At 35.8% G+C, this 24,907-nt stretch overlaps 4 protein-coding genes across 8 annotated transcripts; 2 read left to right on the plus strand and 2 right to left on the minus strand.

Annotated features, from left to right (window-relative positions):
* Positions 1-1,305: 1,305 nt before the first annotated feature.
* On the plus strand, positions 1,306-2,560 carry PEI1 (Zinc finger C-x8-C-x5-C-x3-H type family protein). Of its 2 annotated transcripts, XM_088697845.1 has the most exons (2): positions 1,306-1,440; positions 1,481-2,560. In XM_088697845.1, exon 2 carries the CDS (start codon positions 1,505-1,507, stop codon positions 2,255-2,257), a length of 753 nt encoding a protein of 250 aa, XP_088553971.1. In that variant the 5' UTR covers positions 1,306-1,440; positions 1,481-1,504; the 3' UTR covers positions 2,258-2,560. The 2 variants fall into 2 exon arrangements, with proteins under 2 accessions (XP_088553971.1, XP_068328965.2); XM_068472864.2 differs by having other exon boundaries at positions 1,308-2,560.
* An 859-nt stretch (positions 2,561-3,419) lies between these two features.
* On the minus strand, positions 3,420-7,326 carry LOC137734120 (uncharacterized). 4 transcript variants are annotated; one of them, XM_088696787.1, is made up of 9 exons: positions 6,739-7,326; positions 5,871-6,017; positions 5,612-5,762; positions 5,361-5,460; positions 5,174-5,255; positions 4,982-5,055; positions 4,611-4,784; positions 4,099-4,191; positions 3,420-3,900 (listed from the first exon to the last, which is right to left on the minus strand). In XM_088696787.1, exons 1-5 carry the CDS (start codon positions 6,941-6,943, stop codon positions 5,238-5,240), a joined length of 621 nt encoding a protein of 206 aa, XP_088552913.1. In that variant the 5' UTR covers positions 6,944-7,326; the 3' UTR covers positions 3,420-3,900; positions 4,099-4,191; positions 4,611-4,784; positions 4,982-5,055; positions 5,174-5,237. The 4 variants fall into 4 exon arrangements, 3 of the variants coding, with proteins under 3 accessions (XP_088552913.1, XP_088552912.1, XP_088552911.1); XM_088696786.1 differs by lacking the exon at positions 4,982-5,055 and having other exon boundaries at positions 5,174-5,460; positions 5,871-6,015; positions 6,740-7,326; XM_088696785.1 differs by having other exon boundaries at positions 4,611-5,460; positions 5,871-6,015; positions 6,740-7,326.
* Positions 7,327-10,495: 3,169 nt separating this feature from the next.
* LOC137733127 (cyclic nucleotide-gated ion channel 2-like) lies at positions 10,496-14,454 on the plus strand. Its single transcript, XM_088697336.1, has 8 exons — positions 10,496-10,621; positions 10,741-11,350; positions 12,054-12,275; positions 12,369-12,658; positions 12,876-12,987; positions 13,104-13,340; positions 13,533-13,619; positions 13,884-14,454. The coding sequence occupies exons 1-8, from the start codon at positions 10,605-10,607 to the stop codon at positions 14,361-14,363; spliced, it is 2,055 nt and encodes a 684-aa protein (XP_088553462.1). The 5' UTR covers positions 10,496-10,604; the 3' UTR covers positions 14,364-14,454.
* Positions 14,455-18,073: 3,619 nt separating this feature from the next.
* LOC137733375 (oleosin 1-like) lies at positions 18,074-18,917 on the minus strand. Its single transcript, XM_068472528.2, has one exon. It carries the CDS (start codon positions 18,820-18,822, stop codon positions 18,376-18,378), a length of 447 nt encoding a protein of 148 aa, XP_068328629.2. The 5' UTR covers positions 18,823-18,917; the 3' UTR covers positions 18,074-18,375.
* Positions 18,918-24,907: the final 5,990 nt, after the last annotated feature.

Raw genomic sequence — 24,907 nt, forward strand, 5'->3', positions numbered from 1 at the left:
TATTCATTTGGGAAATTTTTATTGACACTCTAAAAAACATCATGTGCTCTATATATATTTTCTCTCTTGTATAAGGAAGAAATACATGATAACTATTTTGAAGTATTAATAACGATGAACTCTATTAATATGGTAAGTAGTACATACATTTAAAGTGTTGTTTGTGATCAAATTATTTGTTTGACAACATTCCTTCTTTTTTTTTTTTTTTTTTTTAATCAAAGGCATTAAATTCTTTTATTTAATGTTCTTGTTGAATATGTAAACGTTTGACAACGTTCTTTGAGTCATTCAACAAATTACAAGTCATTAATTACCGTTCATATATAATCCATTTCTTTATTTAAGTTCCTAAATTTCAGTATTTTCCATTATCCATATATATAATGTATTATGTTTTAACTTGTTTACAGTTACTTTTTCGTCCCCCTTTTCTCTCTAGGCCGCTGGACTGGGGATGGTGGGATCGACGCCAAGCTGCAGGATAGCAATGCAACCGGTCAAGACAAGTTAGATTCACTGATTTGTCCTTTAATTACCAGATCTCTGCAGTAAAGCAAGTAACGTTCTCAGAAATCAAGGGCAGCTACTTAAACAACCCCAAGATCTTGAGTCCAAATCCTCAACACCTGCCCCACAGCCTCCATGTCCAGGTTTCGACGCCCTACAAGCCATTCCCCTTATCACCTACACGTGTGGGTCGCCATGCAGTAACTGCCCTATTACCAAAAAAGTAACAACATTTTACGTCCGTCAACTTCACGGACACAGCCCTAGGCCTATTCGACAACCTTACAAATGGAGGGTATAAGTGGAAATACGACTTCATTACGACGGATCTTCACCGTGTCATCACCCTAAACGCCGGAAATTGATACTCTTCGGATCTCTTCCTCTTAATCTACTAAGTTTGAGGATCCGGACCATTAAAATTTGATCAAACGGTTAAAGTTATTATAATTTTTAAAGTATGCCCTGTTTGTAGTCGTTGGATCAAATTTCAATGGTCCGGATCTCTGTACTTAGTGGATTAGAAGGAAGGGATCTGGTCCCTTTCCCTAAACGCCGATTAACACCTGGCCGAAGCTCCTGATTTCTGCCAACAACTGTCTCACTCTTGGAGTATCAACCTCCATACAAATGCAATTTATGTAATCCACTCCCAAAATTGATATTTCCACTCCAACATATTAACGCCCGTTACCGACTAACTGACGGTGGGTGAAATAACAGTTAAAACTTTAACCCTATCTAGAGAGCACTTCCCACACTATAAATACACCCTCTCCGGTGGCTGTCCAACTCGTCCCATAACGTATAAGCTCTTTTCTTTCAATCCTCTGTAGTCGAAGCCATGATGCAAGGTGTGCATCCGGGTTACTACTACCAGCTGGTCGACCCGAGCGTGTACTATTCGGGTCTCCTCAGGAGTCCGGTCCAGTACCAGGGCCAGTACCACGACCCGATGATCCCCGTCCAGTACCAGTGCCAGTCCCACGACCCGATGATCGACAATGCCATCTTTGGGTCGGACGAATTCCGGATGTACGCTTACAAGGTGAAGCGTTGCCAACGCATGGGAGCCCACGACTGGACGAACTGCCCGTACGCTCACCGCGGCGAGAAGGCCCAGCGCCGTGACCCCCGCAAATTCGCCTACGCGGCGATTATTTGCCCGGCATTTCGCAGCACCGGTTACTGCCGCAAGGGAGACCGTTGCGAATGTGCTCACGGAGTGTTCGAGTATTGGCTCCATCCGGCCAAGTACCGCACGCGTGCATGCGCTAGTCTCGAGAATGGGTACTGCCCGCGCAAAGTGTGCTTCTTCGCTCATACGCCCGATGAGCTCCGCCCGCAACACACGTATTCCGGCTACAAGTACTATGTTGCTTATGATCAGCAAGCAGGTTTTTATCCTCCCTACCACTACTACAAGTACCAGAACAACAGCGACCTGTGCCGTGCGGCCCCAAGGACCCCGAAGGCCAACCGTGGAGGAGGAGGCGTGGTAACGGAAGCACCGTGGACGGCTGAGGAGTATCAGACTATGATGAACAACAAGAAGATCGTGGACGAGTCTTGCTTGAAGGTGGAGGAATTCCTGAACAGTCTGAGGGCGTTGAAGCTGAGTGACTATGAGATGGAGTATGACCAAGGTGAAATTGATGCTGCTTGTGGGATGAAGAGTTATGGTGGTGGGGAGGCGTCCGTGTCGGAGATGCCTCAGTTTGACTGGATTAACAAGCTGCTGCAGTAAATCTCTAAAGCTCACTAGAGCGGGAGAGTCTGTAAATGTGAATCAAGTGTGTAGATTGACGATGAGGAGATATTGGGGTTAATTGGTGTTGAATTATGTGGCGTTCTAGGTTCTACTGTGCAAATTAATGGTTTCCTTTCCTCCATTTAGTTTAATGCTAGCTAGTAATAAGGAGGAATGTAAGATTATGTTGTAATTTTCGTTTTTAAAGTCAGTAAATGTACTCCCTACACCAGTCGGTGGTATTTGGAAGAGTCTGTAACAATATTATGTGTAATGAAATGTTAATCGTGTTATTATTAAGCCTTGTTGCTCTTTATAATGATTGATTTCTTCTTTTAGGACTTGGATTCCTCTTTATTTTCCTCAGATTTCATTCATTAAATCCAAGCCTTAATTTCTTAGAAAAGGAAAAAGGAATTTTAATAAAAGGCTCCTCACAATTTTATTTTATATTAAAAAATTATGAAGGATATTTCTTATTACTAAAGTCACAAAAGAAATAAAAAGTAGTCTAACATAGAATTTCACTCCAAACTCAAATACAAGTGTGATTTTTTTTTTTTTTTGGGAATTGTTATTAGCACTCCAAAAATTTCATTATGCACTCCAAATTTTCTATATTATGAAAGAAAAATACACTTATGAAGAGTGTAGAATGAAATTTTTTAAGTGCTACGAGAAAGTTGTGTAAAAGCTTTTTGATAACTGAAAAAATATACGTGTGAAACTTTCTATTAATATTCTAAAAGAAGAAGTCAAAGCTTCTTTGTTGATATCCCTAGACATTTCATAATCATAATTGTATATTCATTTTAGAGTACCATTGTAATAAAGAAAGTTGTGTAAAAGCTTTTTGATAAATAAAAAAATATATGTGAGAAACTTTCTATTAATATTCTAAAAGAAGAAATCAAGCTTCTTTGTTGATCTCCTTAGACATTTCATAATCATAATTGTATATTCACAGTAGACATTTTATAATCATAATTTTTCAATTTCTTAATCTGCATTTAAAGATCATACTTACAAGAAAAGTCATTCGAATCAAAGATCATTTTATATTTATATATATAGGGTAATGCTAAGAAGATTAAATTTAGAAACTAAATTTGCAAACTAAATGATGTGTCATCAATAGGAATAAGCACGTTTAGCAACGTTTAAGTAATAAATCAATCAACTTTCATTGCCCTTAGTTTCCAAAATTTTATCTACAAATTTATTCTCTCTAACATTACCCTATTAATATATATTGGATGTGAATTACAATAACTCTCAGTATATTACTTGGTAATCGGATCTTTTATAAGGATCCCTCGTCTCCTTTATATAAACCTTTAGTCAGCCTAAAAGTTTTGGGTCTCTAAGTTTCTTACCACCCAACAGTAAATGGATTATACACGTAGCATGGCCTGTAGGCTATTTCTCCACACTGTCTGACTGACATATGCACAGGACTACTTGGTTTCAACACCCCACGAGCGGCGCCGCTTTTGCGAGCTTCATTTCTATGTTTTGTGCTTGTTTATTTTGTTCATTTCCTCAGTAGACTTCACAGAAATCACTTAAATCGAGCGATTAGTCTAACAACATCCATACCCCTTCGTAGACCTTATTCTCTGTTGCTACCAACGCGTAACCTGAAGAAAATATGATTTGTGATCAACAGGGCACGAATACCTAAAAAAAGGACCCATGCGTTACCAGGTCTTTTAGCTTGTGTCTGGACCTCGTTTTATATGTTAATTATAGCATCATTTTACTCGAGTTTTTGAAAATAAAACAAGCAAATGTATATGCTGACATGGAGTGGGTTCATGCAGAGAACAAAACGATACCTTTGCAAATTGCAAGGCCAAGATGAGCTTGAATTGATCCAACATTTCCCGGATGGCCTTCGCCGGGACATTAAGCGATACCTTTGCCTAGATCTTGTGAAGAAGGTAATCTTGTTAACTGTCATACCAGGTTTTTATCTTGCCAGAATTATACATATAAGTTGATTATTTTATCATTTATAAAATCAATGTATTTAATCTTTTCTAATTCTGACATTACACGCATAGTTTGTCTAATAATTACATATATTAATGGAAATTTTTACGAAAAACTCCTGACATTGTTTATTTTAACGAAAAATTATATTTTTACATCAAAAAGTCAATCATCGTAGTATTCACTTTATCCTTTATTTTGTCTTTAACGTTTAAACTCAAAGTTTTCAAGCTCTTTTCATTAGTTTTCCTTATATCAATAGCTACAATATAATACCGTCTATTTTCCTTTTTATTACTTATAGGTACCATTATTCCACAAGCTAGATGATGTTATCCTGGACAACATTTTTTACCTTGTCCGGCCGACGGTCTACTCCAAGGTTGAAAAGGTTAGAAATTACAGTTCCAAACAGCCACGGTACGATTCCGAAACGTCAGGAACAACTGATTCTCATACAGAAATATGAAGGCCGATGGTGTGTCATGAATTGGGTTCTGCTTACCTCTGTCATCTCAAAATTGCGAACCTACAGATAATAGCAGTCAGCGTACAAATCCAAATGACAATTATAGTACTTCTGCAAGATATCAAGAAGTCCTTCACGTCAAGAATTTGAAGGTTCTCATTTTCTTGCTTTACAAGAAGCGTTTCATTGAACCGTTCGATCAAATCCACCTTCTTTATTCCGATGAAGGAGATGGTTAAAGGATTTGAGGACAGTACCATCCTCTATAGACAGAATCTTAAGAGGAACATGGCTACTAGCTTTAGTAAAATTCAACAGCATGATCCCAGGGCTATGGCAGAAACAAAAGAAAAATTGGAAATCATAAGCAACACAAATGTCCACTAAGCAATAACAAAAGAATACCAGATACAAAATGGACACGCTGTTTAAGGAGGCATGCGAACTACCTTTATCTTAATCTCTTGGACATTCTTATCCGAAATGGAGTACAACATTGTTTAGTTTTTCAGATCAAACACCCTGTATATACTGATAATAAAACGGAAGCAAAAGGAAGGTTAATCAAATCAAGAAGACAATAGTGTATTAGAAAGGTATACCAATAAACCTATTACGTGCAGAATAAGTAAGAACCTTCCCATTTACATCATCGAACTCTACAAAACCAGGCCATTTCAGTGACTCGGATTCAAAAAGAGCAAATCCAGCATCTGGTTTACCCCTTCTTATGTATCTGGATCATATAATTTGATAGTGTGTTTAGAAAGAAATAAAAGAAGATGACGTAAATTGGATAACTACACTGTTGTTTCTTTTGAATTTCTTTTTTTTTTCTTTTTTCTTTTTGTGTCTGGAGGGGAGGGGGAAGGTAGAAAGATACGTACTCAATCCCTGTGCTTCTGCATTTCAAGGAACTGAAGTCGTCTGAGGCATAAACTGAAACAGTGATAAGTGAGTCATTGTTTTTATTATAAAACAAGCTTCTTATCACTTCATCAGGACTGACATTCAGAAAGCATATTCTCTGGTTGGTTTCTGCATAAAACAATATAAACATTACATATTCCCTTCATTGAATATTTATACGTAATAAGATTAGTGCACGCAATATAAGTTCAGAAATACAGATAATACAGCTACTACCTCGGCTAAATGCAGCACAAACACCAGATTGTGCAAGGGCAAACACAATGTCACGTGCTGCTACAATTTCAATAATTTTGGACCTCTTTCGCAGGAAAGGCAGAACCATGGCACAATGACCCTTAGGATCATGCGTATCATATTCCTCATATGCATCCAAATATCATGACAAGCAGAAATTAGGTATCGCAAGCACACAATAACACCGCAAGTGGACAAAAAAAAAATCTTTCCACACAATTCAAAATTGAAGAGAGCATGCGTACACAATAGCTTGACTGCACAATTTCAAATCTCCAATCTTGAAACTCAAAACTTTCTTACTGCATCGTTGCATCTAGGCTTTATGATACAGCATGCTTTCAAATGTTGGCGTTAGTAACAAGGCATGGACTCCGAACGTGTACAACCAATTTGATGGTAAGAACCTCACGAGGATAAAAGACATATTTGCTCAAACTTAACAGAAAGTATTAACGAAAACAATCACACACTCACGAACATAGAAGCATAAGCATGTTTATGTTGATTGAATTCCACTGAATGCTCCTAACACCCAGAAACAACACTACGGGGGATTTTCTGGTAGGGCACTTGACAAAGTAATTATCCATTTCTCAACAGCTAACAGAAAGATAAATCAGAATTAAACTAAAAATGCAAATAATTCATAACAAAATCACCTTTTTTTCAAGTTTTTGTGAGAGGATCTAGCATCCTAATAATTTAACAACAAAATCCCATTACTTAATTTTGGTTTTTGAATTAAATAGAAACCATCGAACCAAGCAGATGAAGTCAACAAGCATCAAAGCCCCAAGCTTTCCTTCGATTAAATAAATAAATTCAAAAAAAATAAAATAAAATACCTGGAGGCGGATATTGTGAAACCTCTCTTGGGCATCGCTCATAGTAAAAGCACGGTCGCGCTTGGAGCTGATTTCACGCCTCTGGAGCTTCTTAACGCTGTTGACGAACCCATCAACCCCACCAATACGAGGTCGTTTCTTCGCCACCACCCTCCTACCGTTGCAAGGCCGAGGACTCGCCGAGATTCTCCTTCCCCCTTCCATCAATTTCTCTCACAGAAAAAACCCGAATAAACTCACTTCAAACCTAGAACCAAATAGCAACACATACCTACTCCTCCAATTCCTCACTAATTACCCAATTTCTGACCTTTAGCAGCATCGCATAAACCCTAAAAACTCAGAGAAATCGAATTCGAGAGGAAAATCAAAACAGTTCTAGGGCTTTAGATGCAGAGACACCCACACAAAACCCTAATGTCAGAGACAAAACGGCGTCGTCTCCCTCTATCTCTCGCTACGCGGAGCACTCGGAGGTGGAGCTCTGTGACGGAGAAGGAGATTTTTGTTGTCGGATTGGGAATGTTGGAGTGTTTCTAGCTCCGATCCATTTTCAAAAATCTCTTTTTTTAGAAAAGTTGACGATAATTACCGACGGCGGTTTTGTGGGCTTTTAAATGAATTATTGGATCAGAAAAAGCCCGTCCACATGTTTGGGCCAACGTTGTTGGGTTTCGAATGGATTTATTATGATGCCCAAATCTAATTTGGAAGCCCGACTTGTAGCCCTTGGTTCTCCTTTTTTTGATTTTTTTTGGGCTTTACTTTCCTTTTGAGCGCTTCGATGAAGAAGCATATGGCAGGTGCTACTCCAGCAATCGTTTTCTATGACTCATATGCTCATTAGTGATTTTGTTAGAAGCATGTATATATAAGGCGAACAACAAATTTTTATTAAAATTTCAAGTGGTTTTTTGAAGGTAATAAGTATTATATTAATTAAATAAAACGAAGAACATCATATGTTAAGAATACAATTTTATGATTACAAATGCAACAAAAAGACAATACAAATCTACCCCACACAACCATATCTAACAATACAGAAAGATAACACTCACGAGGACAAAACATTGCATCACTTTCTGATGAACTTGCAAAAGACAACACTTCTTTGGCAAAGAAGCCCTGTCATGAGTGTCCTCATAGATTCATAGTCCTTTGGCAGGGGAACAAACAACGAAGGCACAACCAAAACAAAAAAAGGAAAAAAAATTCAGTCTTCAAATGAACGATTTATCACTCACATGAGACCCACACCTAACCAACAAAAAAGATATGCTCAGAAGGTCTAAACTCTCTAAGCATGATCTAACACCATTAAGATACACAAAATAAGCATCGTACTGTCATCTAAAGACTTTGCAACAACAAGGTAAATAAATTCAAAGTGATGTTTGAAGAAGAGCTATTTCTCTAGCAAGCACTCATAAATTCTTTCATAATTTTGAAGCACTTTTTTTATTTTTGATGCACGTCATAACGAACTCTTTTGATTGTTTGAGAACACTTTCTTCTAAAAAAGACGTCAACAAATGCCTTTAAGTATCTTATGTAGCAATACACAGTCTAACTTATAAATACCTAAAATACATATTACACGTACACGGAACATAAAAGTACCATTCTAGCAACGCACACATAGTACCTGAATTCCAAATGACACTTTCAAATTGCATGCGTTGAAAGGGAAGTATGAGATTTATATAGGCCAACATGCATTAAGTATAATTTTCTTTAGTATTTTGTTTTCTCTAATTGGGACTTTGAAGTAATAAGATACTATCACCACTTTGAGAAATTTTCAGCTTGTCGGAAATACGGTCTAGTACACTAAATGCTATAATACAAGTAGTTAATTTTTTTTTTATTTTAAGTAACTAAACCTTTATATAATAACACTTAGCATATCAGATCATATTTTTGACACACTGAAAGATCTTTTCACTTTGTCGTATCAATAGATATCTCTTTCCCTGGTGTAACCAATTATTGAACCATGCAGTCCAACAACTATTATTATATATACGTCTTTTCTCGTGACCTACATATAGACAGCTAGATTTCACTATGTCATCATCAGCAGCACCTGTAGACTTGTAGGTTTTTGAAACTATGGTGTTGACACATTCAACGTATCGTGATAAGCTGTATTAAAACAGATAATGAAGAACACGTCAATCTAACGATTATAACTGTGTTATCTTACTTGACAACTAAAGGTTATCATAAGCCAATAATAAGATTTCTAGTTCTGTGAGGGTCAAGAGAGAGAGAGAATGTTTATCGTATGTAGTGTAACTTTTACTTTGCAAATATGCTATTTTTACTATTCGAATATGTAATATTTCGATTACAAAGAAGTAACTTTTAATATATATTGGATGTGAATTACAATAACTCTCGGTACATTACTTAGTAATCTGATCTTTTATAAGGATCCCTCGTCTCCTTTATATAGACCTTTAGTCAGCCTAAAAGTTTTGGGTCTTTAAGTTTCTTACCACCCAACGGTAAATGGGTTATACACGTAGGCATGGTCTGTAGGCTACTTCTTCACTGTCTGACTGACATATGGAGAAGGAGTGACATATGCACAGGACCACTCGGTCTCCCGAGTCAACACCCCATGAGCGCACCGCTTTTGCGAGCTTCATTTCTATGTTTTGTGCTTGTTTATTTTGTTCATTTCCTCAGTAGACTTAACAGAAATCACTTAAATCGAGCGATTAGTCTAACAACATCCATATCCTTTCGAAGACCTTATTCTCTGTTGCTACCAACGCGTAACCTGAAGAAAACATGGTTTGTGATCAACAGGACACGAATACGAAAGAAAAAAAGGACCCATACGTTACCAGGTCTTCTAGCTTGCGTCTGGACCTTGTTTTATATGTTAATTATTGCATCATTTTACTCGAGTTTTTGAAAATAAAATTAATATTCTCTGGATTTACTCCACTAATTGTTCTATCACTATGTCATCAATCTTATTTCCGGATTATTGTTTATATATGCATGTTACTGTCGAAACAAATGTATATGCTGACATGGAGTGGGTTCATGCAGAGAACAAAACGATTCACGTTTCTCATCTGCATAAACGCTGACATGGACAGGGTGCATGCAAACACTTAGACCGCCGCGGGCCCCACCACCAGTTCAGTGTGAGACTAACACCCGGACACAACCGCTACCACTACTATAAGGGTTACATGTGACATAAACTTAGGGCACGAAAATAGGGCTTCTAGAACTTGATATTTAGGTGATTTATGTGAAAAGGAGTCCTCTTGGTAGTTGGAATTAAGGCAGAAAAAGATTAGGATAAGATAAGATAAGATAAGGTTGGATAAGGTTTGGATAAGATAAGGTAATTTGGATAATATTCCTTTTTTGTAGCCGATTCCTTATTTTCCAAGTCTTCAATTTAATTCTTCCAGATGTTAATCACATTCCTAGCCTATCTTGATCTTCAAATTCGTCCATTCACCTTGCTTCATGCATATGCAATCCATTACAAGCCCAAAACTACTCCAAATTGCACTTTCTTGCCAACTTTGTCATTTAAACCTACAAACACACGAAAATAGCTTAAAACACTATAATAAATAGAAACTAACTTACTAAATGCAAAGAAACAAGCAAACAAAGTTGCATAAATACGCTATATCAACCTGCTCCCCATCACCACTTCGCCACCTTCCATCGCTACGTGCCCACGTTTTACAAACCCCCCAAAATATTACCAACATCGTCCCCTTCTTTTCATTAATTCCACCCCACATGTTATTCCACAAAAGTAAACATACTCCTCCACCCTCCTCCTCTTCCGCCTCCTCGTCCTGATCCTCCTCCTCCCATCATGTCCTCCCCCTCAAGGTTACCGCCACATCAATCCCAATGTTGCTGATCAGTCCCTTGTTACGTACTTACAATTATCATGTATATGGGTTTTGTCTGGCTAACTCATTGCATTTCGATTCAACTTTGATTTTCAGGTGGAACATCAACCCCAACAACAACACTAATGGCGGCATTACGGAGGCCTACGACAACGACGACGCAATCTTCAACTCAAAAGAATGCTACGCTTGCACTCAGGTCGGTGTCCCCGTCTTCCACTCCACCCGCTGCGACCCGATCCACCAGCCCCACCTCCAGTGGGAGCGCTCTGCCGGGTCCTCCATGACCCGAGTCCACACCCCCACAACCCTCAACTGCGGCCCCCACGACCTGACCGGGACGCGCGCTATTGACCCACGTAGCCAAAACGTCAAAAGGTGGAACCGCGCAGTCCTCATGGCACGGGGCATGTCGGTGGCCGTAGATCCGCTCTTCTTTTACGTCATCGCGCTGAGCCAGCGCGGTGGGCCCTGTTTTTACATGGACGTGGCGCTGGCGCTCGTTGTGACTCTGGTGAGGACGTGTTTGGATGCGTTGCACCTGGCCCACATCTTGCTTCAGTTTAAGTTGGCTTACGTGTCGAGTGAGTCGATGGTTATTGGCTGCGGGAATCTCGTGTGGGATTCTGGTGAGATTGCGTGTCACTATATGCGGTCCCTCAAGGGGTTTTGGCTCGATGCTTTTGTCATTCTTCCAATTCCTCAGGTACCCCCCTGCAAATTGCATTGCATTCAATTTAATCCTTTTTCTTTGTGAGACCAAATATTAAATATCAAGCTTGATAATTAGAGAAATGTAGCCACATTTGTGTAGTAACTTTTGTATTTGAACTTTTTTTCACTCTCTCTCATATGATACGTGTCATTTTTTTATAAAAAAAATAAGATGTTTAAATCCATCTCCAAAGAAGATGTCAAATCCTAGGCGGAATTTCATGTAATCAAATTTGGAGGTAGGAGTGAGCTCCAACCGTGGATTGACATATGAGAAAATGTGATGTTAATTTTTTTTTAATTATTTTATTATGTGAGTCCTATTAATGCACCAATTATAAATCTTGAAATATGTATTTTAATTGATTTCTTTTTAAAATGAATCCTACAAATATCATTTATAATAAAGAAACATATCGGTTGGAAAAAGAGAAAATCTGACATTACCACATCAGCCATCAAATTAACATTTGACATTTATCTTTTGACATCTCTTTTGGAGATGCTCTAATGCCTTAACATATTTTCTAAATATTTCCTATATTTAGAAAATATAATTTCTAAGTGAGTGCTATTCCCGTTCTCCTATTGACTCTACCAATAGCTTTAAATTGTTTTGAGACTCTTGTACTTTGATATTTAGGCTTTTGCTGAAGCACTAAATTTGACACTCAAATCTCACATTATCTTTGCAGGCAGTAATTTGGTTAATTGTGCCAAAACTGTTTATACAAGAACAGACAAGACTAATCATGACGACCCTTTTACTAACCTTCTCGTTTCAGTTCATCCCCAAGCTCTACCACAGTGTTTACTTGGCCAAAAGACTCAAAAGGGTCACAGGTTACATATTTGCCTATGGCAACATTTGGTGGCGTTTTAAACTTAACTTCATTGCCTACTTAACTGCCGCTCATGTGCGTAAGCATACTTTGATTTATCATCATCGGAATCTCTTTGTTTCATAAACTAATTCCAATATTTAAGCTATGTTGGTTCACATTAATCAGATTGTTGGAGGATGTTGGTATGTCCTTGCAACACAACGTGTAATGTCGTGCTTCCAACAACAGTGTGACAGAAGTATAAACTGCAATCTCTCTATCTATTGCTCCAAGGAAATATTTTCCAATGGAAAGTTTTCTGGTGGTAATGCATTCACAAAGATAAAGACATTGTGCTTGGATAAAGACACACCATTCAAGTATGGTATTTACCAGCCGCTACTTGATGTCTACGCCGGCAATACACTTGCTGTGAGGATCCTTTATCCCATATACTGGGGTTTAATTAATCTCGGGTAAGCTTCTAATGTACTATTGAATACTGATGGCACACAGTAGCAGTGGCGTGAATAATGTTTATACAAGTTCACCTATCTGTACCATCTCAACTGACTATATTTTCCTGGCTATATATTTTAGATTGCACAATCCAATTTAAACCATATTGTTAAATGGTAGTACGATATCAACAAACTTACATTACTTTCAAGTTGTGCTAATTAACATTTGCAGCTCCTTTGCCAACAACCTTACTCCGACAAGTGACTGGCGAGAACTGGTATTCTCTTGCTTGTTGACACTAACGGGCTTGGGGCTCTTTATTACATTAATTGGAAATATCCAGGTGATCCTTGAAAGTTGAAACTTCTGATCATAGTTGATTACATTTATTTTTATACAAGTGAATATATAGTACTTAATATACAGATCGATCAAGAACTTGATTGTGTAATTGTGCAGATATTTCTGCACATGGTGATGGCAAATAAGAAGAAAATGCAGCTGAAATATCGAGACATGGAATGGTGGATGCAACGAAGGCAGTTACCGTCTCATTTGAGAAAGAGGGCTCGCTATTTCCAGCGCCACAGTTGGGCTGCCATGCAAGGCCAAGATGAGCTTGAATTGATCCAACATTTCCCGGATGGCCTTCGCCGGGACATTAAGCGATACCTTTGCCTAGATCTTGTGAAGAAGGTAATCTTGTTAACTGTCATACCAGGTTTCTATGTTGACAGAATTATACATATAAGTTGATTTTTTTTCATTTATAAAATCAATGTATTTAATCTTTTCTAATTCTGACATTACACGCACAGTTTGTCTAATAATTGCACATATCAATAGCTACAATATAATACCGTCTATTCTCTTTTTTATTACTTATAGGTACCGTTATTCCACAAGCTAGATGATGTTATTCTGGACAACATATGTGACTTTGTCCGGCCAACGGTCTACTCCAAGGGTGAAAAGGTTAGAAATTACAGTTGTATGTTTTTTTCTAGCCGTGCTGACTAGAGTTGTTGGCACACAAGTGAGTGACTATCAGTTGTTGCATTGCATGACTTGCATCAACGATTGACCGCTATATATACTCACTCATGTTCTTATACTTCCTATGACCACCCTTAGCATTTCTCTGTTTTATTTAGTAACGCTTTGAATGTGGTCATTTGTTATTGGTAATTAATATGCTTATTCAAATTATGTTACTTTTGCCATGAAATTAATATATAGGTAATTAGAGAAGGGGACCCAGTACAAAGAATGATGTTCATAGTTCATGGACGAATAAAACGTAGCCAAGGCCTGAGCAAAGGGTTCCTAGCCACCAGTGTACTCGAACCGGGCAGTTTCTTTGGTGATGAACTTCTCTCATGGTGCCTTCGCCGCCCATTTCTCGGCCGCCTTCCTCCCTCCTCGGCAACATTTACTTGCCTGGAACCTATGGAAGCATTTGGTTTAGATGCAGATTGTCTCCGCTACATCACCGACCGTTTTCGTTACAAGTTTTTGAACGAAGAACTCAGGTGGACAGCGAGGTTTTACTCATCGAATTGGAGAACATGGGCGGCGGTGATCATTCAACTTGCTTGGCGCCGGCATAGAATGAGGACGAAGGGTCTGGTGGTGGTGCAAAATAGGGACATTGAGAATCGGTTGAGGCATTACGCTGCCTTCTTTTTGTCATTGAAGCCGCATGACCATCTTGAGTAGTAGTTTGTCGGTGTGTTGATAAAATAAGTTGTGCAACTTGCGACGTTTGAAGTTTATCAACAAAATAAAGTGAGAGCAGTGTTTCTTGGAATTCGGCTTTCAATTATTCGCAATGAGAGTGACAAAAAGCCTAATGGCCTAATACACTATCCGAAATGGAAAAGTTTTTGCTCTTAAGAACAACTCAAGCCCATCCGAGACGTGCTTGAGATCAATTTGAATAATTCATTGAAAAAATCAAATTTCTTAACATTCATCTGAAGATCATCATTTAAAAAAAAAAATTATTCGAATATAAATTCAAATGTATTAAATAAATAAACACCGTCCATTTGTTCGATACATTTAAATTCAAAAAGAGAATCTTCAATTTAAATGATTTTTTATGACGATGATATACAAATAAAGATATGAAAATTGAATGATTTTAAATTATTAAAATTATGCAGTTCAGAAGCGCTATATGTAGAAATGCAAGTATTATTCAAAAAGAGTGAAAAATCTCAAATTTAAACCTTGAAAATATTGTATTTTTTACATCTTAAATTTACATGTCTCTATGATTTTCTGCGGATCAATAAAAGAAAAGATTAAGAATAATACATGCATCTCCCAAGATACGACTGCACATATTCCACCGTTTGTGAATAACGTATCTTCGTAATATAAATCTCATAATCGGAACCATTCAATTTCTTAATCTCACTTGAAGATCATTCCTACAAAAAAATCATGGGACTCGGAAATCATTTATGCATCCAAATATATAGAATAATTTGACTGTGCGAGTGTCAAGTAACTTATTCATAATGAACCGTCCATTTATTTGATACATATGGATGACTAAACAATCATCAATTTAAATGATTTTATTTTGGGATAATTGATAGGGGAATTATTTTCTATATTTTCATGTCAATAATCTCTAAATTTTGTCAAGGAACTGGTTTTTAAAAGAGCCTTACTACTTTTCTTTCTACATTTCAGTCAAGCTGCTGGGTAGTAAGAACTTTTTTTGTGATGAATCAACTTTACGTGGTATTTTCTATGCAATGCTAATTGGAGAAGGAAGCTGAGAGGTTGAAGATGTTGTGTCCAAATCTCCTATTTTTCTAAGAAGCCAAACATTCCAGTTTTGCAAGTTAATTCCATGGAAGTTGCATTTTCCTTCTGAACTATGTATGTGTAATGAAGATTCAGAGTCTTTTAGATTTTTCCTAGTAACGTGTGATATATGCTTTAGAAAGATAAGACATAGAGCTACAAATTTGATACTTTTTTAGAATTTTACAGATGCTGAATTAACCCTAAATCTGGTGTGCAAGACAGATGATGATTTCGCAAATCAAGAATAATTATTTTCCTAATTTGTGTAATTAATTGTTTAGGAATTTGTTTGTTATCGAAGAATTTCTACCATACTTTTTGGGCGTTTTCAATATAAATAGAGCGTTCTAAGCTCTCTCCCTATACCATATTGTTATGTCACCATCACCATCTACACAATTCGCGAAGAGCTTAAGGACATGCCTTGTCATGAATTCCGGATCCTATCTTTCTTTTATTTTTGTTTTTACGTGTAATTGTTATATGATTATATGTCATGCTATATTCATCATCTGTGTGCTTATTTTATTTTAAGTTTGGATTTCCGATGACTTTTTCATCTAGATACTTGAACAAACCTACAAGGACGACCAATACCAGGTTAGTTTTGGCTGACATGATTACTTTCTGCTTAATGATTGTATGCCAGACCGTGGATATAATTCTTGTACAGATACACGAATTGACCACTACTAATTCATACCTTTGAAAGAAGGGCCAAATAGTAGTTGACTCTAAAAAAAAGTAAAAAGAATTATTTCGGTGGACTCATAACCTAGGACTTCATTGTTTCTCAAATTATTCTTGGCATGTGTTATTTTATTCACTTGTCTTTATGATTTTATTGTTAATTTTAATCTAATCAATCCTTCAATTCAATCTGTCATTTCTTGTTAAAGCAATCCATATGGAACCGGCCTCGTACTTGCATATCTTACACAATTAATTCGTGTGTTAAGTTTAATTTAATTTAGTTTGAACTGATATATTTTTTTAGTTAGTTTAATACATGTGTTGGTTCAATGATTTTCTGCATATCACCAATTCAAAAGTTAATGAATAATACTTTGCACGTCACCCACGAGCGATGCACATATTTCAAACAAAATGTACATATTTAACCATTTGCGATTAACATATCGATGTACATATTTCACTATTTGCAAATGACGTATCTTCATATTATAAGATCTATAATTAGAACAGTTCAATAACTTTAATTTCATGATATTCTTTTGAAAATCAGCCCTAAACAAAAATTTAAATCAGTGTTTGTTTATGCATCCAAATGTATAAAACAAATTAGTTGTATGACTGTCAAAGAAGAAATTGACTGTGTGAGTGTCAAATAACATATTCAAAACAAATCGTGAATTTATTTGATATAGATACTCAATAGCCTCCCATTTGAATTACTTTTTGTATGATGATCCCCTAAAGAAGATTAAGAAATAATAATTAAAAATTTTCTGATTATAAGATTTGTAAAGCAAAAATACAATATTCACAAGTTGTAAAATATGAGTCAAAGTTCAAGGGACCTAACTGAAAAACCCCAAAAAAATTTGGGGAGGAGGGATCTTAAGTTGGATAAATAAATAAAAATGGACAAAATTAAAAGGTGTGTTTTCTCGAGTAATGCTAAGAGACTAAATTCAAAATTTTCAAATAAAATAATGTATTACTGATAAAAATGAGCACATTTATGACCACTTCTGTATAATTCAATCATCAATTTATATGTCATTCAGTTACAAAAAAATTTATCTATAAATTTCAGTCTCCCTTGCATTATTAGTTTTCAAAAAACTTAAAGAACCCAAGTGAAAATCCTCTAATAATTTTAATGGATGAATCTAGACCATCTCCATTGGGCTAAAATCTAGCCTGCTCCAAAACTTAACTCTAATAGAAGGCTGAAAAAAATTAAAATAAAAAATAAAAAATAAAGGCCAAGTTACAGCCCTTTGACCATCGGGCTCGCCATTCTTAGCCAACCAAGTAGCCCGTTTGAAAGGGCCATATTTATTTTAGGCCAAAATTAAAAAAAAAATTTAAAACATCTAATTTTTTTTCCTATAAATATTTAAACCATTTCTCACATTCTTTTGATTTTTTGTTGCTAGCCTCACGTCCTTTAATAAAGGATACTAGCTTACCTCTTTCAATAGTCTAAACATAAATTTTTCAATATTTTTTCAAATAGCCACATCATCAGAAATCCAAGGACTTAATCATTTAATGACAAATAACACTCAAAATATATTCAAAAACCTTATTCAATATGATAATTTAATTCAACTAACCTATAAAATTAAATAATAAACTTAAAATAATAAAAAATAACAAACTTAAAATAATAAATTATTAAAGAAGCTTAAAAATAACTCATTTAGTTAGTGATGGTATATAAATATGACCGGACATTTTTTTTATAAATAATTTCTATGGGAATCTATTTCGTAACGCTCCCTCGCTCAGAGGGTGCCATGCACGGTGACACGTACTCCATGGAGCCACGTAATTAGTACGCGTATTATCATCGTCGTCACCCAATCGAATCAAATATAATCAATAATCCCGCAAAATTCACAAGAAAAATATAGTAAAAATACACTTATCAAACAAGGCCTCAGCTCCAAAATATTCAACCCATTACAAGAGAAAAGACCCAGATAGAAAAACATACACTTAATTAACAAAATAAACACAGACAGAAACCCAACTCTCGTACGACTAAAACACATGAAATTACAGAGACGGAGAGAAACCCATGCATGGCCCTAATCTTTATCAGACTCCAATGTTTATTATTATTGTAGCCGTACGATCTCCTTAAAACTCCATGACCACCGGATCTAACAACATGGACACACACACATATATGTATTTGGTGGTACACAGTTTAAGAAGTCTGCTGTTGACCGTACTGCTCAACCCTGTCCCTCATCTCCCTCGCCTTCCCAGCCAGCTTGTAACGAGCCGAGTCTAGCTGGTCCGCGTCAGGTGGGTACTTCCCGGTCACGTACCGGTAGATCCACGACAACACCGTCACCGCCGCCACACCAAACCCGCCGGAGGTCAAGAACCCCATTGTTATGAGGGACAGGGTGATCACGGCCGGGACAAGAACCGGACTGAATATGACAAGCAGGGGGGTGGCTATGGTCAAAGCTATGACCGTGCCGGCAAGGACCAGCCCAGAGAGCACCAAAAGGGACCCACCCGCGGTCACAGCGGTGGCCGCCTTGGCGACTTGGTAGGACTTCTGGTGCTGCTGCTGCATGCCTTGTTGGCCAGCTTGGAAACGATGGGATTGCTGGTATTGCTGGTGGCCTTGTGTATCAGCCATTTCTTCCCCGAGGTGGGTGGATTGAGAAAATATTTGGGTTTGAATATCAGAATGTGTTTGGGGAGAGAGTACTGGATTGAAGAAATATAATTAATGGTGTGAAATGTTGTGGGATGGGAGGGGGTTTATATAAGAATGACGGTCTGAATAGCGGTGGCACGTGTTATGGAAGTAGGGCACGTGTTGAGGAGCTTCTCATGCAGGGCTTGCATGCATTGCGACACGTCGTTTGTCTTTATATGAGCGATCTGTTGAGCTACAGAGAAGAAGGGTGTGGAGACTGGAGAGTTCGAGAAAATCAGATAAGTTCGATCATCGATATTTTATTTCAATTTGGGCTTAGCCCAAATTTATTTTCGGTTTAATTAATCACAGCCCAAGTCAACCCAAATTGTCTATTGAACTGGACTGATGATTACCTATTATTTTGTTTCAGCCCAAGCCGAACCCAATCTATTGGACCGAACTGATCAGTACCTATAGTTTCAGCCCAATTAAATGAGGATGATGATGATCATCAGTCCACTAATCACTAAGCCTAACACTACGTTTTAAATTTAAATGAGGAAAATTTTATTGATATTTTGACAAACTCGGAGTTTGCAAGTTATTTCCTTACTTTGATTTATAAACATAGAAATGCAGAATTTTTGTGTGAAAAAAAAAAAAAAAACTTGAAATTTGAGACCTTCAATTTCCAAGTTCAAATTTTATGTGAACAGATGTTATTTCTCAATTTCTATAAGTGAGAGTGTAATGATAAAAAAAAAAAAATTTGTACTCAAATTTTATTTTTCTTTTAGGTTAATCAAATAAGAAAATTTAAAAATTATAAAAAATAAATTCCCTCATTTTGAAATTTCTTAGTAATCTTAAAATTTATCATCCAAACAAAGTGTAATGGTAAGCTCGGTTAGTTTAGTTAATTTCCAGGAGGTTTTAAATTTTGAATTTTTTTTCTTTTAGCGACAAATTTTAAAATTTAATTTTGAAGTTTTAAAATTGCATCGACTAAAAGTTTTGAGTTTCTATTTGAACATCACATCCTATCTGAGCTTACACACTTTTCTATTTGCACTCCATTTGTAACTTTGAATTCTCATTAGGCGAGCTCGAATCATGAACGGATAAACCAAGTCCTGGGAACAATTTTAGCCCTTAAAAAAAATATAATTTATTAAGAAATAGTTGAGTGCTAAATTTTTTATTCTCCAGTCATGAGGGCTAATATATTGACCCCTCTGTATCTTTATTACTTTTTCACGTTTTAAAAGACCCTGGACTGGATACTAGTCAATTAAAATATCAACTGTTTCTAAGGCGCTAATATTCACAACATGTACCTATTTGCTAGACGCTAATATATTAGGTCCCGTACCCGCCGCCTAATTAGCTTTTACTCTTTTTTTCTTCCACATTTTAAACTTTTCTAGCCAAAAATATCACATTCATAGCATGTACCCATTTGCTAATACGTTGTAGAAAACATTAAATACAATTAATTGTAATAATACGACTAAAAGGACCTCTTTTGTCCGTATAAAGAAACAAACACAAGGCAGAGAAACCAACGCCTTTCAATTTCTATCATTTGATTGCTTTCTGTGATATTTATACGCAATTAAGAGTATCTTTAAAAGGGACGTCGTATATAATTTGTCAAAGTTTTATTTTGATTGATGTGGCCAATTGAATATATATGTTAAATCTTCTTCATTTCCGATGGGTATGTCAACTATTTATTTTATTAATATATTGAGCTCCACAGCAACATTATCTACTAAAAATAATTAAAATTGATTTTAGTTTTCATCCAATTGGCTTTCAGTGGGACACATGCATTAAAAGAAAATTAAATTAAAGGCATCTGACTCTATCTTTATTTGCTGTTAAGAAAAAGACAGTTAAAAAGTAAGGAGTCAAATAATTCAGCTGCCATGTCATATGTGACATATTCCTTAGAAAATACGTTGATGTCTTTTAGTCCTATTTAGCACGAGATAGTCCAATAATTTCACCTATATATGCCGTTTCGTTTGGAGTATGACTCTCTCTCATCTTATTCTCATCCTTATTTTCTATTTTGTCACCCTCTCTAGAAAAATTAATATAAGATATTGATGTTGCTTAACCGTGACTATTCAAATAAAAAAAAATAGAAAAAAAAAAAGAATCTACTCCGATTCGTTTATCTTTTTTCGAAGCCGTTTGAGTTGGAGGCATGTGGGTGGAGTCCACCTGCTCCGTACCAAGATCAGCTCTGGCAATGTGGGAAAAGGCTCCATTTCTGGGAATTTGAGAATCTTTTGATCGTATCTGTTTATCGTACATCTCGTGTGATTATAAATTATTTAAAATTTAAAATTTAAAATTTAAAAATCAAATATAAATAGTATTTAACGAAAACTGATCGCACGATGTACGATAAACAGACACGATATGCTGCATCAACTTTTTGTAAGGCAACACGTGATGGGCCCCACAAAAAGGAGATGAATTGTCTGCCCTCCCATTTCCATACTATCCCTATGCCCTCTTGTGATGTGTGGTCACGGTTAAGCCACGTCAACATTTTATATTAATTTTTTATAGAAATAATAAAATAAAAAGTAATAGGAATATAAAATGTTGACGTAACTTAATCGTAATCACACAAATAGAAAGATACGAAAAAAGTATGAAAATGGGATGGCAGATAACCCACACCCACCAACACCTAAAACGTGTACTACTGTCGGGGCAGTCTCTTTTTACGGGTACTATTGTCGTCAGAATGACCATAGATGGCCGAAACATGAAGCACCCCGCCCACCAACACCTAAACCCTAAACCAAGAGGACTTAAAACGTGCCCTAGTGGGACATGGTCAAAAAAATGCCAAGAGTGGACAGGGTCACCAGAAACAATTTTATAATAATAATAAAGTTTTGAAACTCATGCGTCTCACGCGTCCCGTGTTCGAAAATTGATCTGTGTGCATTGGCGGGTGCACCTGAGACTAGGTGGTTTTGGGACCACTTGGGGTTCTGAAAACATACGTATAAAGGTATTCTGAGGGTTCTTCGAATGTTTTATACAGGTTCCTTGGTACTTAATAAGTGTTTGATGTAATACCTACTATACATATCTCGACAGGTTAAATAGACAACACTTGATAAATTCTCTCAATATCATTTATTAAGTGTTCGATGAAATATCTCATTGAATAAACTATTTTTTTTTTTGCACGCACGCTCAATTTTTATATAAAAAACTTGGACCCTTTATACTAGGATCACTCTAGATTCGAATACTAGATATGTCACTGTCATGGTGAGGTTTGGTTCTTAGTATAGGTTAGAATTTGTGGTGGGTGGTAGAACGATTAGTTTACAATTTAGTCCAGTAAAAACATTTTGATAAATAATTTAGGTTATTTAGTAGTGAAGTTTAAAAAGAAAATTTAAACTGTTTTGCCCATAATAATGTTAAGTTTGTTGTTAAATTGCTGATGTATTACTATGAACTTGTATTACTATGAACTTAATCCATGATACTTATGTTGATGTAGCGAAAAAAGCAAAATATACAACTAGTTGCATGGTAAATTGGCTGAAATACTCAGCGCACGACAACAAATCACATACAGATCAGTACAAATAATCAATTTAGCAGTAGACCTAATAGTCAATCAAACATAATAATTAAGTAGTAAACCACCTCCTATCTTCTAATTTATAAAAGGTAGTTATCGATGGTTTTGAGCGGAAACTCTCGGTAGAAAGCTTTTGTCGAGGGCCTTGACTTCTTAGCTTCTTAATGAACACTTTGGAAGAACTTAACCACCACGAAGGATTTCAATTCCATGATGTATCATAACGATAGGAAAGGTGAAGGCTTAAAGCTGTTTTAACTTTTTGATCTAGTCTTTTTCTTCCTTTCTCATTTGCATTTGATTCCTTTCACTAGAAAAAGTTCAGCAAAAGAAACTTCCTTTAGTTTGATGAGTGTTTTCTATTCGTTTTAAGAGAGTTTTTAGTTTGCTTTTAGTATGGATTTGTCACTTAGTGCTGTTATTAGTGTTTTAACGGGATTATTGACAATATTTGATGCTAGAAGGTAGTTAATATGAGACATGATTTAAGTTCCAAGATGTTAAGTGAGGAAATTTGAATTTTAATGGGCAGATGTGAATGTAAATTCAATATCAGAGGGTGTTGCCGTAAATAAGCTTAATCAATTTATATTGGTGGCCAGAATAAGTGTAGTTTGGTGGTTGAATAGGGATTTTTCCATGTGTTGTTTTTTGTGTGATTATCTCCAAATTATTTTAATTTTGCCATCGAACTTTTTACATATGTAAAGTTGGAGTTGGTTCTAGGTTAAGGTTTTCCCCGTATTTAGTATCATTTGTTCTTTATACTAATTTCTCTTCTCGGTGATGAAGTATTGTATGTTTTTTCATGTTGCATTGCTTGAATATTGTAATTATTTTTAAAATCAATATTACCTCTCTTCTTTTCAAAAGTTAGTGTTTTTCTATCTATATCAGTTAGGCTTAGAACCACAATGACTATTGAATATATTTCGTCAAAAAGTCCTTGATCTACGTGTAGTTTGCATGCATTAGTCAGTTACCTCAGTCGAATGGACTAAATGCAACTAAAATTAGCCCACACGGTTTGAACAAAACAATTAAGTCGTGTTAATTTGTAATGATGGCAAATTGGAAATCGGATTCCTTAGTTTGTGTGGATGAGAAATTGGAGTCGTTAAAGTAAATCAGCATAATAAGTTAATACAAATTGTCGAATTCAATTTAAATGATCCTAATTGTGTAGTCCTTAAATATCAGACAATGAAAAGTAGAATCACCAACCCCCACTAATTGTCTGACTCGGATGGAAAATTGGAGACCGTGTGGCCACTGTAAGCTTATCTAAACCTAACAATGCATGGACATGTGTTGCATGCGGTAGTGGTGTACATGTCATGCATTCTGCTTGCCAAGAGTGAAGATAGTGTGCAATGTGTCGCACACAAAGTATAAAATTAAAGGAATTTTAACGAAAAATTTTCGGTACTGTTTATTTTAACAAAAAATCATATTTTTACACTAAAAAGTCAATTATAGTACTATTCACTTTGCCCTTTATTTTTTTTTTATCGTTAAAACTTAAAATTTTCAAATCTTTTTCATTAATTTTCTTTAAAATTAATAGGATTAATAATTTTGATTCTTATTCGGACGCGACACTTAGCTACCTAAAAATTGACAAATAGTTACGGATATAAATTTATAAACCGTTTACACATAACTTATTAGACATGACACAGGCATCATAAAATAACGAATACTTTTGCAGATCTAGGGTTTTGGGCAAGAAAGTTATAAATTAAATCAAAACGAACTTGAGCACTCAATGATTGCAAGTTTACATAAGTAAAGAGAAATGCAAACATAATCTTCACTAATAAAATCAAAAGCATGCAAACATAACCTTCACTAATAAAATCAAAAGTAGTTCAATCTTAAACAACCAAAGAAGAAAAAAAAAACTTCAAACACTCTGAAAACTTTAAAGTTTCACTTGAATATGTAACATTATTATATAATAAAATTGAAAAAAAAAATTATTTTTAGGGTGTTATTATTTACACTCAAAATATCTCATTGTACTCCAAAATTTTATATTTAGGAACAAAATTATGCTTATAAAGAGTGCATAATGAGATTTTAAAGTGCTAACAAAAACAATTTTTAAATATAGAACAATATTACATACAATATTAGATGGCAAAAATTTTGAGGGCCCTTGAAATTTGTGTCCTATGCAACTACACATTTCACTCCCCCTCAACGCCCTCTATGTTTCTCTATAGAAAACAAGCCTCTTTGTTTTGGTTAATTCACGTAAAACAAGGATTGTACAAACTAAAGTTACACCTTAAAAAAAAACTATACTTGTATGGATAATAAAAGAATGATAAAATGCAAAAATAAAAGTAGAAGAATACACAAATTATATACATCCAAAAAGTTCAATATTTAAAAAACAGTAAGCATATAATCATAATGAGGAGGATTTGGATGATAGACAAAATT

Source organism: Pyrus communis, chromosome 7 (genome assembly GCF_041283825.1).
Source record: "Pyrus communis isolate YQ-2024b chromosome 7, ASM4128382v1, whole genome shotgun sequence".
NCBI classification, from domain to species: domain Eukaryota; kingdom Viridiplantae; phylum Streptophyta; class Magnoliopsida; order Rosales; family Rosaceae; genus Pyrus; species Pyrus communis.

Coding starts and splice junctions, on each gene's coding strand:
- LOC137733375 (XM_068472528.2), bottom strand. CDS start 18,822: ATGGCTGATACACAAGGCCACCAGCAATACCAGCAATCCCATCGTTTC.
- LOC137734120 (XM_088696786.1), bottom strand. CDS start 6,943: ATGGAAGGGGGAAGGAGAATCTCGGCGAGTCCTCGGCCTTGCAACGGT. Junction 6,016..6,739: donor TTCACAATATCCGCCTCCAG/GTATTTTATTTT, acceptor GATGCATATGAG/GAATATGATACGCATGATCC. Junction 5,763..5,870: donor TTGTGCTGCATTTAGCCGAG/GTAGTAGCTGTA, acceptor TGTTTTATGCAG/AAACCAACCAGAGAATATGC.
- PEI1 (XM_068472864.2), top strand. CDS start 1,355: ATGATGCAAGGTGTGCATCCGGGTTACTACTACCAGCTGGTCGACCCG.
- LOC137733127 (XM_088697336.1), top strand. Junction 12,659..12,875: donor TGGGGTTTAATTAATCTCGG/GTAAGCTTCTAA, acceptor TAACATTTGCAG/CTCCTTTGCCAACAACCTTA. Junction 13,620..13,883: donor TCTACTCCAAGGGTGAAAAG/GTTAGAAATTAC, acceptor ATTAATATATAG/GTAATTAGAGAAGGGGACCC.